The sequence below is a fragment of the Globicephala melas genome, chromosome 9 (assembly GCF_963455315.2).
Source record: "Globicephala melas chromosome 9, mGloMel1.2, whole genome shotgun sequence".
Classification (NCBI taxonomy): domain Eukaryota; kingdom Metazoa; phylum Chordata; class Mammalia; order Artiodactyla; family Delphinidae; genus Globicephala; species Globicephala melas.
The window spans coordinates 42,173,005-42,186,164 of NC_083322.1; the positions used below are offsets into that span (position 1 = coordinate 42,173,005).

Genomic DNA, 13,160 nt, shown 5'->3' on the forward strand with positions numbered 1-13,160 from the left:
AAAAGTATGTCCTAAAATTTGGGATCTTGTAGAGTTGCAAGGGTCAATTGCTCCTAGCCCCTCGTGGCACCAGCTGTATACTTTGCGTGGCCGGGTACAAAATGAAAATGCAAATGTGTATAGCTTCTGAGTGTGCAGGTCTTGTGCCGATGAAACCTGAAACCAAGTTCAGTTATTACAGTGAGGAGTTTAAACCAGCAATGAGGGGAAGACCAGACTAAGGATGTGGCCTCCCACCTATTGTTTCAGATGGCTTCAAGCTAGCTTCTATTCAGTTAGGGGAAAGGGATTGGATGAGGAAGGAAAGAAACAAGTCAGACCTGAGAATTATTTTCAGAAAGACTTTTTGAATATGGTGATTGCTGGCATGTGAAACTGACTGGAAGCAAATAAATCAGAAGTCTACTGAGTTTTTTAGGAGTGATATTGCCAGATGAACCATGAGGTTTATATCTTTGTCAATACTTAGAAATAACAGACTTCAAATTTTTTACCAGTCCTGTGAGTGGAAAATTGTATCTAATTGAAGTTTAAATGCACACTTTCCTGATTTATCAATGAGGTTGAGAATCTTATTTTTGGCTGTTTCTCTTTTCCCTCCTGTGAAATGTCTGTTTGTGCCTTGCTCATTTTTCTTCTATTTATCTTTTTAAAAAATATATTTGATTGATTTTCAGGAGTTCTTCATACATTCTTCATACATTTTCCCGGATTACGTGTTGCAAATAGCTTCTCCCACCTTTTGGTTTGACTTTTAAATATAAATAGAGTCAAATTTATCCATCAATTTTTTGGTTTAATGTACCTTGTATCTTGTATCTCGTTTAAGAATTCCTTTATTCTAGTGTCATAAAAATAACACCCTACATTTTCTTTAAAAATTTTTTAAAGTCTTACATTTCACATTTAAGTCTATAACTTCCTGGAATGTAATTTTGCCTAAGAATTGAGGTGAAGTTCCAATTTCATTTCTTTCCCTATGATCTTCTGACATGTATCAAGTTCTCATATATGTGTAGGTCTATTTGGGGGCTGTTTTATTTTCCATTTTTCTATTGAATTGTGTCAATACCATACTCTATTAATCATTCTAACTTTATGATAAATCAATATTTGGTTCAGTAAACCTCTACTACCTTGTTCTACTTCTCCAGAACTGTCTTCATGGCTTTTTCTTGGTGCTTGAAATTTCCATGTATGTTTTTTTTTTTTTTTCCCATTTAAAAAAATTTTTATTGTTGAGTTGTAAGTGTTCTTTTTTTTTTTTTTTAACATCTTTATTGGAGTATAATTGCTTTACAATGGTATGTTAGTTTCAGCTTCACAACAAAATGAATCAGTTATATATATACATATATTCCCATATCTCTTCCCGCTTGCATCTCCCTCCCTCCCACCCTCCCTATCCCACCCCTCCAGGCGGTCACCAAGCACCGAGCTGATCTCCCTGTGCTATGCGGCTGCTTCCCACTAGCTATCTACCTTACGTTTGGTAGTGTATATATGTCCATGCCTCTTTATCGCTTTGTCACCGTTTACCCTTCCGCCTCCCCATAGCCTCAAGTCCATTCTCTAGTAAGTCTATGTCTTTATTCCTGTTTCACCCCTAGGTTTTTCATGACATTTTTTTTTTCTTAAATTCCATATATATGTGTTAGCATACGGTTTGTCTCTCTCTTTCCATGTATGTTTTTAAATTGGCTTGTCAAGCTCAGTAAAATGTCCCATTTCAGCTTTGATTGGAACTGCATTAATCTGTAGATCATTTGAGGAGAATTGACATCTTTATGGTACTGAATCTTACTATCCACGAACATGCTATAAGTGTCATTTATTTATATATGTATATATTTTTCATAAAGTTCTTTTATGTCTTTTGCTGATGGTGTTGATTGCAAAGAAGCCATTTTACTCTCATGTACTGATGAAGAAAGGTACTTAATGAGCTTATTTCAAGTTCATTTAGTTAGAGGTGAACAGGACTCTAACCCACTTCCTAATCCAAAAATTTTTCTTCACCTCTTTCTGCCCCATTTAATTGGAAACATGTACTTTGGATATAGCATGGATCACATCACATCTTCCAAGTCATAATGGACAGACTTAGTTATATCAGATATCTTATACTTCATATATTTCATGGGTGCACCTCCCCCATCTCCTGCCCCCATGCGATAAATGTTCTGTTTTATAGGAGTAAACACCCTGGGCATCAAGAGCAAGCTCATTTATGAAAGATAACCTACGGGATTGGAAACCTCATATTCTCTACCTCTCGCTTTCCACGCACTTGTTTTTGGGAAAGTCTGTAGATCATTTATTAAATAGTTCTTTCCTTTCCTTTCTGTCAGCCTTTGAGGGGGAGAAATAGACATACTTGCCAGAAAGAAGAGTGATTCTTAAACTTGAATTTTGCAGCCTGTGTTTACAAAGTGAGCTTCTGTTCACGCTAATCATTGCTTATGTCCCCTCATTGATGAGCAGTAATCCTGGGGTACTAACACCACTGGAGATCCTACTTACCAGCCAACTCCAGAGCTACTTGGCTGTAATGACAGATAGAAAACCAAGTGAGTTCTGCTTATGAATAAGATGTAGAGAGTATACAGGCTTTTGAAACCACCATCTGCCTGCTCCTCATTCCAGAAAGGGGTCAGTGATGCTGATATAAAGATACAGACAACTAAAACATAGGTGTGATGGACATATAAACTTTATTAAAGAATAAAAACTGACTGTAGCCATTTCCACCTCTGGGGAGGAGTAATGGCATACTGTGTATCAGTGGGAAAATGGATCTCTATGTGGCTTTGTAATATCTCAGGGACTAGAGGATGGGGGAAACCCAAGAGTGCAGGGACTGGAAAATCAAGTAGCAGTGAGAAATGAGGCACTCTGGAGAGAGACAGGGGCCCAACCACAATGGTGAAAGTCCTGCTGAGAAAAAAGGGGTGGGAGATACCCCGGGTGGTGGGGTAGCTGACAGAATGTGGAAACTTTTCATCACCTCAAACCTAAGGAAAATAAGGTGAATTCCATGGTTCGTTGGACCAGGATCAGAGGGAACAGAAGAGCTGTTGGAGGTGAGACAGTGGGGTAAGAACTCAGAGGGACAGGGAGAGAGGACACAGCAGTCTCCTGGAACCTGCAGAAATCACAGGACAAGGGTTTAAAGCAATCTGATTTAAATCTGAAAGTACAGGAAGAGCTCAGCCTACTTAAACAAAATTAGGTCACCTTTTAGATTTTTAAATATATCAAAACAAAACACTTCGGGAGGTGACTCTGGAATAGTGCTCTGAAGGCCAAGCACAGCAGGGAGGCTGGTGAAAGACAGCCATGCCAACAATCCTGTTTGGGTTTTTTAATTAAAAAAATGGTTGGTTTGGTTTCTTTTAGTTTGAACTCTTTTTTCAGTCATTCACCACCTTCCTTTCTGTCATGTCCTTCTTCCTGAGAGGGAGCTTGATGTAGAGGAGAAAACATAGGCTTTCTAGCCAATCATATGTGCATTTGAATCCTGCTGTGTCATGCGCTACCTATGAAAACAAGCAAATTGCTTTACCCTCGAGCCTGTCTTCCATGTGCAAAAGATAGATGATAATATCACCTTTCAGGGTTCTGTAAGGATTCAGGGAGGTAAAGTATGGAAAGGACCCAGAAGTGGCTGACAGTAAGTGCTCTGTCTGTCCCTCTGTCTTGTCAGTCTGTGTTGACAGACTGAACAAATGGATGGTGGCCAGATCATATTTAAGATGGAACTCTGACCCACACTCTGCAGCAACCAGCCCAGGAAACCAACCCATTATCTACAGTAACCAGACCAGGAAGCCAATCTGCTATGTGCAACTCAGACTTGGAGGAAGTCAGACCACTGTCTCTATCTCACAGTCCATAAGCCAAATAAGAATACCTGTAACAGTCTACCCCAAATAGCCAAGACTTGATAAATGACTGACAGCTTCTATAATATTTGCCCCTGTTTTTTACTTAAAGCCATCCTGAGAAAGCCAAATACACACCCCTAACACATCACACAGGATGCCATGCTTCTAGTCAGCACACTTACAGCTTCCACATGCCAACAGCCACCAATCAGGACGTCCTGGAGACTTTCTCACTCCACTGCCTGCTTTTGTATTTCTGCCAAGAGACAAGTGATGGTGGCTGACTCCGTTGCTATAGCAAGCTTTGAAAAAATAGCTTTTGTCTATTCTCATTTGGTCAGTCTTTGTTTTTTTCCACCATCTCTTTTTTTTTCCTGACTCTTCCCCTGTTATGGACTGAATTTTTGTGTCCCCACAAAATTCATAGGTTGAAGCCCTAATCCCCAATGTGATGGTATTTGGAGATGGGGCCTTTGGGAAATAGAGTTAGATGAGATCACGAGAGCAGGAACCCTACAATGGGATTAGTGCCCTTATAAGAAGAGACATTAGAAAGATTTCTCTGTCTCTCTCCTCTCTGCCATGTGAGGAGATAGCAAGAAGGCAGCAGCGGACATCTGCAATCCAAGAAGAGAGCTCTTACCAGGAACAGAACTGGCTGGTACCTTGATCTTGGATTTCGAGTCTCTAAAACTGTGATAAAATAATTTGTTCTTTAAGCCACTCACTGTGGTATATTGTTGTGGTGCCTGAGCATACTAAAACATCCTCCTTTTCCCCATGCATCCTTCCAACCCAAAGCTCTGGACCTTCCAAAGCCTTCTGGTCACACTACACTTGATCTGTTCACCATCACACTAGGGTCATGCACTCTGTTAAGTGACAACTCACTTGAAAAGCTCCCCAGGCAATGATATATCTATACAGATATGTATAATTTAAAAATTAATATGATTTCCATTTGTAAAAGATAGATGATAATTTTTACAAAATGAATATATGTATACAGTCTCAACGTTAGACCTCTCAGTGTCCAAGCACACACAAAAATAAATAAATAAAAGAAGAAAATAAAAGTCAACTAAGATTCTACCACTCAGAGTTAATCACTATAACATTTAGTACTTGTCCTCCCTGACATTTTCTATCTATCTGTCCATCCAGCTATCATCTATCTGTACATGCACTTATATATTCTATTGTATATTATATATTCACACATTTATAAAGGCAACACCATACAGCTTTCTCCTTCTTAATCTAATACATCGTAAACATCTTTCTGAGGCAATAAGCATACTATACAATAATTTTTAGAGCTGTAGTATTTCATTGTATGGCTGTATAATTAATGTACTTAATCCCTCATTGTAGGATGTTCATACCTTTTTCAATTTTTCCTGATTATAAACAATAATTTGTATATTTTCTTTTCTTTCCCTTAATCAGAACTTTATTTCCTTATAGCATATAAGGTAGCAATCATGTGTATTTTTTTTTATTTATTTACCTATCCATCTATTTCAAAATAGTTGGTTAGTTTTCTCAACAACACTAATTTTCAAACAATCTCTATTTTCCTATCAGTCTGAACTACTTCATCATACCCTAAATACCTTAGGTTTCCTTTAGAGTTTCTGTCCTGTTCTAGTCCCCCTTTCATGTAATTCTATGATTGTTCAACAACTATTTGGTGTATTTCTTTGATATCTGATATAGGAAGGATGCCTTCATCCATCTTTTTTTTTCAGACAAATATTCTGATCTTTGACCATCGCCAGCCACCCACAGAGAATAAAATGAATGCATTTGTGTTTATCCCCTCTGATTACTCTTGTTCTTCTAGAAGAACCAGAGTGCAAAGACTAGACCAGCATGAGGGAGGCACAAAGATCTGTGCTGAGCCACAAGCAAATGATAGATTCTTCATGGGTAGAAAATTTCCCAGCAGCCTGTGAACACCTCTGGGTTATACTCGTCACTCAGAGTGGAAGTCAGCTGCCTGTGACAGTGTCTCCTATTAGACCAGAGGCTGTCAACCATGGATCCACATTAAGATCATCCAAAGAGCTTTTCCAAAGTAATGATGCCCAGACCCCACCCCAGATGAAGTAAATCAGAATCTCTCAGGCAGCAGTTTCTGGGTACTGGTGCATTTGAAAAGCTCCCTGGGAAACACTCTTGTGCAGCTAGGGCTGAGACCCAGTGCACAAGACTGTAGGCTTCCTATAGTCAAGATCCATGCTATTTACTCCTTGGCATTCTTGGTCCTTTGGACCACTCCTGACACGTGTTGGAACACAGCAGAATTGAACTGAATTCAGCTGAAGACACCAAGACTTATACATCTCTACTAATTCTCCTAGGAAAAGGGATACAGATTATTAGTGCTCAATAATGAACCTCTTAACTTTCTCTAAGTAACACTAAAAGAAGTAGCTTCGATGTGGAGGAAAACGAGCTCTGTCTTCGTCCAGTAAAGGTAACAGCTGAAAGTCTGAAAAGAGGAAGACTTAGAGAGAATCTAATCTGTCCCCTCATTTTAACCCCTTGGAGTCCAGAGAGGTTAAATGACTTTGCAAGGTGGCACAGCTCTTAGTGGCACATCTGGAACAGAAACGAGCACTTCTTACTCCAGGGATCGGTGTTATACCTTGCTGCCCTTGTGTGAGCTTATGTGGGTGAGTATGTATATGTGTGTGCATATGGGCGTGTAAGTGTGTGTGTGTGTATGTGAGACTGGGTGTTTCAGTGTGTGCGTTTGTGTGTGTACATGGAATGGGAGGAGGTGTGGAAGCTCCATGGGAGGAGAGCTGGTCCCCTCCTTCAGAACTAGTCACATTAAAGTAACTAGACACCCAGGAACACTTTCTCTTTTCTTTTGGGCACTTTGGTTTGCTGTGTTCTCTCCAGGTTGTCCTCAGAGGCCCAGCAATGTCTGCCTGGGAAGCAGGGTGGCGTTCCAAGTCTCAGCACCTATTGTGTAGGCGGTGCTCAGCATTAAGGTTTGCTGAAGCGGGATTTGGGGAAGGGTTGTAGCTGGCAGCCTCGGGCTCATTCTGCTGTGCGGTGGTGTGCTGGGACAGTGGGGAAGGCATGAACCATGCCTTGACTGTCCTAGGGTCCAGGACTGTTCTGTGGATAGACGGCAGTTTTCTTGTAGAATGTAAGCCAAGTAGAAATGTTTGTCCTCGTGTTTTGCTGAATGTGCGGCTTCCTCCCTGCACTGTCCTCTCTTTTCATCCCAGAGTCCTCCAGGAGGCCTCTCTGCCAGACCTGCCAGACTAGGGTGACCCTCAGATCCTGGCTCAAAGACTGCTTCGAAGGACTCTGCTGGCACAACTTGGCCAGGCCCAAAGTCCTCCTTCCTCAGTTTTTAGGGAAGCCACATGGAGAAAGCAGAGCCTGCCCGGGACAGCCTTTGGGGGTCTGACCTGCCAGCTGGGCCCTGATATAACAGAGCAGGCTTGTTATAAAACCCAAGCTCACATTTGCTAGAGGAAAACCTGTACAGAAGCAAAATTAGCTAAGAGTTGGGTAATGCAGATGAGAGACTTACCTGAGCAGCTGGAAATCACTGTCTCATGGGCTTTGCTTTTGACCCAAATCGTTCTGATCACAATGGCGTAGATGACACTGCGGAAAGGACCAAAGATACTATAAAATGTCTGGTGGGTCCATACTGTGAAGACCACTCCGAGTTTCCTGAGTGTGAGGTGTGGAGTCAGGGGTCTCTCAACCACGGTCTGCCCACCTCTGTAGAATCACAGTAGATGGCAGCTCCTTCTTTTTTTTAAGCCAGGAGGCTTGGACCTGGTGAAGTTAACTGATCTCTCCAAGATAACTCATGTGGTCAGAGCTTAGACTGGAATCAAAACACAGGGTTTGGGGTCAGAAAGATTTAGATTTGTAACCAGCTCTACTACTTGCTGGTTACATGACCTTGATTTTAGACAGGCTTTCATGTGCCTTCATGATTCCCACCTCTAGTGTTCACATCACTGTGTCATCCTCTCCCCTTGAGTGTTGGCTGGACCTGTGACTTGCTTCTAATCAATGCATTGGGGTGAAAGTGATGGGATGTCTGTGATTACATAGTTGTGTAGCACCTGTCTTGCTAGTGTCTCTCTGTATTCCTAGCTTTGAAAAAGCAAGTTGCTGTGAGTCCTACAGCCCCAGGAAATCAATTCCGCCAGGAGCCCAGGGGAGCTTGGAGGAAGATCCTTCCTCAGTTGAGCCTCTGATGACACCCCAGCCTTGGCAGACACCTTGATGGCTGCCTTGCCTAAGCAGAGGACCCAGTTAACTGTCCAGACTCCTGACCCACAGAAACTGTGAGATAATAAGTATATGTTTTAAGTCACCAGGTTCATGATAATATGTTACCCAACAATACATAGCTAATACACTGAGCGAAATAGGAGGAATGTTTGTGTCCCTCTCCTCTCCCAATTTACATGTTGAAATCCTAATCCCCAATGTGATGGTATAAGGAGGTGAGGCCTTTGGGAGGTGCTTAGATCATAAGGAGGGTGAAGTCCTCATGAATGGGATTAGTGCCTTTATAAGAGGAGACCCCACAGAACTTTCTTGACCCTTCTGCCATGTGAGGCTACAAGGAGAAGTCTGCAACCTGGAGGACAGCCCTCACCCAAATGTACTGGCAGATCTGATCTGTACTGATCTCAGATGTACTGTACTGATCTCAGATGTACTGTACTGATCTCAGACTTCCAGCCTCCAGAACTGTGAGAAATACAGTTGTGCTGTTTAGAAGTCACCTACTCTGTGATATTTTGTTATAGCAGCCCGAACCCACTAAGACACTGGGCCTCAGTTGAGACTGTCAAATCGAGGTAGTAGTACAAACCTCTTAAGAGGTTTATAGGGATCAAATGTGACAGCATTTAAAGTGCTATGCACAGGCTTGAAAAGTAGCAGAGGTTCAATAAATGCCATTTTCTTTCCTCTATTTCTTCCCCAATTTTCACATAATATCACACCTACTTTTACATGATATAATCTGTACCTAAAAGGGAAAAAAGTGTTAATGACTCAAAAGCATTAGCAAATTTTGTATCCTTTGTTCCCTTTGATAAATATAAGCATGCATGCGTTTAATTAGCTATTTGACATTTCTACTTTATTAAGAACCTTGACTAAAAACTTTGAGACAAAGCACTTCTTCAGTTTAAAACTGCACCAACTTCCCTCTTGAGAATCACTTGGTTGAAAAAAAATCAGAGTTCTATTTTGCAGTAGCTGACAAAGCACTAATTGCTTTTAATGATCTTTAGAATATACTTCAATTAATGGCTGTGGTAAAACCCTCCTTATTGATTTTCCCCTGCTCAGAGAACCCCTCTGAGTGTTCCAGGAAAGCTCGGGGCCTTTTTGGAGCATCCTCACTCCTTCTCATATACCTGCCCAGGGACTTTCCTGGAAATTGTTTGTCTACATTAAAGAAAAAATGAGAAAGAAAACTGCTAATGAGTCTATTCTTTACCCTAAGTTGAATATTTGTTAGAGCAGGGAAACTTTTTCCCAGGTAAATGAAATACAAGGAAAGGTTACAACCACCATCAAGCATTAATTGTGTACTACAATTGCAACCCCAGGGCTTAACTGATCAATAATTCAAATACTTATTGACCATCAGCCATATGTACAATGGAAAATTAAGAAAGATTTTATGTGTTAGGGGTTTGGGCTTTAGTCACCCCCACCTCGTCTCCTTAGGATCAGTCAGGCAGGTGGAAAGCCAGTACCAGCTTTACTGTTAGCCAGGAAAACTAATAAGTAAGATGCCTCTTTAGCTTATTCCCCAAATCCAGCCACTTCTCAGGGTGTAACAGTCATGCGTCAGAGAGCACTCTGAATACATTCATTTCCTCCTTCTTGCTGATTTCTTTCACCTAATTAATCAACAAGTTCTATGGACTGTCCTTCAAAATGTCTCCATCACCTGTACCCTCCTCTCCGTTCCTGCTCTTCACTATCACTTCGGACCCTTATGATCTCTTTTTGTTTAATATTGATATTTTGATGATATTTTTATTGTGGTAAAATAAACATAACATAAAATTTACCATTTAATCCATTTTTAAGTGTATAGTTCGGTGGCATTAAGTACACTGACATTGCTCTGCAGCTATCACCATCATCCATCCCCAGAACTTTCTCATCTTCCGCAGCTGAAACTCTGTACCCATTAAACACAGAAGTGTGCATTACTTCACAAATTAATGTGTCATCCTTATGCAGGGGCCATACCAATCTTCTCTGTATCATTCTAATTTTAGTATACATGCTGACAAAGCAAGCACCCCTTATAATCTCTTGCCTGATTATTTGCCATAGTCTTCTAAACACCTCCACTCTGCTAGCATCTTGAATGCCCACACCTCCCGCCATCAGAACTGGAGCTCTGGGACAGAGCATCATTCCCTGGCTTAAAAACCCTCCAGTGCCTCCACTTTCCTATAAGATGGTATCCAGTCTCTCAAGCAGGGCATCCAAAGTCTCCCACAATCTGTCTCTGCTTTCTTCATCTCTATGATTATCATCCTGCCTCCCTCCCTTCCCACTGTCTCTCAACACATTTTTTCCATGTGGGCAACAGGAGAAACCAACTAAACTAACCCCGATTCCATGCTTAGTATGTGGTTGACTTTGGGTGAATGTGAGATCCAAGGTCTTCCATTTCTCTGTGTTTGCTTTCCTTTCTTCCTGAAAATACATTCATTTTTTTTTTTTTAGCCCATTCTCTATATATCACTTTGCTGTGAAACCTTTCTGAGCTGCCTCTGTTCCTCAGTGACAGTTAGCTCCCCCTTCCTTGGGGCTTCCATGCTGGTGTAACACTAGGCACGCTGAATTTTGTCTATGGCAGTTGTATCTTAAAGATCAAGCAGACCTAGAAATAGCCCATTCTCAGAAACAGAGCTGAGGAATAGCACCTCCATTCTTTTGGGTCAACTTCTTCCATGTCTTTTATCTCCACTCCCTTAGCAGTTGTAGCTTTTCTTCAAGTTTCTTAGAAATCTGAAAACCTAAGGGTCACTAAGATTGAGTAAAATACCTCTTCCCTGCAACTGGCTGGTTTATTTCTTGATTTTATGGAAGACAGTCCAGACACAGACCCGTTTTCCTTCATTACCTTCATGAAGGCAGCTCCTGGCGGTGGGAGAGTGCGGGAGTCAAAGCCAGAGGAAGACCTTTCAAGTGGCATTAAGTACTTAAGAGGATGCCTGAGGCCAGTTCCTGAGTCTTGCTTCTGGATTGTGTATGAGGAGCATCAGGAAACAGAACAAAAATTCTCTCTGTCCTCAAGACACATGGAGAGCATTCCACTCAGACCAAAAGTGCCCCTTTCACAAACGCTGCAGGACTCAGCACAGGCCTGGGGACTTGAAGGAGGCCCAGCACAGTCTTGGAGCCACAGGCTCCATCTCTGCCTGCATCTTTGCCTCATTTTGGGGCCTGAGGATGATGTCCAGTTGTGCTCTGAAGTTCTCATTAGAGGCCAAGCATAGGGAGGGGGTGTAGGGGGAGCTGATGCTTCACTTAGCACGGTCCTTTTTACTCTTCTCCTAGCAGGGGCTTAAGGATGCTCCCTGACCAAAAGCGTCTCTCCCCTTTATTAGTTAACTTCACTAATACTAATGCTATGAAGATAAAATATAGGGAGATACAAGAGTATATAATAGAAGGCTTGTTCTGGGGGTCATGGAAACCTTCCCAGAGGAGGTGAAATTTCAGCTAAGATCTGAAGGATAAAATTGATTTTTTAAATGCAAAAGAGGATGATCACTCAGGCAGAGGGAACAGCATGTGCAAAGTTGCTGAAACAGGAGGGATCATGCGCATTTGAAGAACTTAGGGAAGGCCAGCATGGCTGAAGCATGGTGAGTAAGGCAGCTTGTGTGCCTTAAGATAAGGATGGAGAGTGAGGCAAGAGCCAAGTCACACATGGCCTTTAGTGCAGGGTTAGAGGTCTTGCACTTTATCCTGAAACAATGGAAATCCACTGAATGGCTCTAAACAGGAAAGTAAAATGATTGATTAACATGTTTTTTTAAAGATCAGACATTGTTCAGCGTGTATAATTTGTTTCTATACATGTGTATATGCTGGTATATGAATTGAACAGTCCTGGAAGGGTATATAGCAGGGGTCCCCAACCACCGGGCTGTGGACCGGTAGTGGTGCGTGGCCTGTTAGGAGCCAGGCCACACGGTAGGAGGTGAGCGGCAGGTGAGGGAGTGAAGCTTCATCTGCTGCTCCCCATCGCTCGCAATTCCGCCCAAACCAGCCCCTCTCTTCCCATTCCCCCAGCCCCCCCACCCCCGCCCGTGGAAAAATTGCCTTCCACAAAACTGGTGCCTGGTGCCAAAAAGGTTGGGAACTGCTGGTATATAAGAAATTCTTAACAGTGCTACTTCTGAGGAGGGGGACAGGGCAGAAGTGGAAGGAAGATTTTTATTTTTCATTTCATACTCTTTTGTTGCTTCGAATGGGGAAATCTTTCCAAAAGCTCTTCAGAGAGCTCACATTTCATTGGCTAGAATTGGATGACGTGGCCGTTCCTGAACCATTCACATGCCGAGGGGAGGGGTTGCCATGAGTGGCTTAGAGTGGAATGGATATGGGAAATTCAAACACAAGCATCTACCATAACCTGGCAGGCTAGTGATATTGGCTTTTTCAAAAGACCTAACTCTTGCCACCCCTCAGGTAAGAATATATAGGATGTCACTTCCTTGACCGATGCGATGGGTCATCCGACCTTGGCCTTGGACTTCATGTCATGGACAGTGCTGGCTAGGATCTTGGGCCCTTTTACCCACCATGGCCTTGTAGTCCATAGAACTGTACTGACCTCAGCTTGGGGCTTTCCCACGGTCTGTTCCCCTTTCCCCAAGCAAAATAAGATGGGTTTTTTTTCGTGTAACATAAATCAGTGCTCCATGACAAGCGTGCTTTCTTCCTCTTATTCCTTTGCAATTGTCGGCTCTGGATCTTTTAAGCCTCTGCCTTTGTCTCACAGAGTAAAAATGATAGGAGAATGAGAAATCAATTAGGTAGCAAGAAAATAACCATAGCTAAAGTAAAGCAATTACACCAGGGCTAAAAACCTTTCCCAGCAACAGTTAGACAGCTGTGTCAAGTAAATTTTGAAACAACAGGAGTTGTGTTGACCCAGAAAAATAGTGTATTGCCTTTATTGTCAGTCACTGTGGTTTCAAGTCCTGGCAGCCTGATTTAATTAAT

General features: G+C 42.0%; 1 protein-coding gene and 1 non-coding gene across 2 annotated transcripts in view; both read right to left on the minus strand.

The window, feature by feature from the left end:
• NPSR1 (neuropeptide S receptor 1) overlaps positions 1–13,160 on the minus strand; it is a 138,846-nt gene that overhangs the window by 12,570 nt on the left and 113,116 nt on the right. The window contains 1 exon segment of the mRNA XM_060304945.1: positions 7,447–7,523. Within this exon segment, the coding sequence (XP_060160928.1) occupies positions 7,447–7,523 (77 nt within the window).
• Positions 10,107–10,213, minus strand: LOC115853960 (U6 spliceosomal RNA). The gene has a single exon (XR_004039804.1). It is a non-coding gene; the product is annotated as a U6 spliceosomal RNA (small nuclear RNA).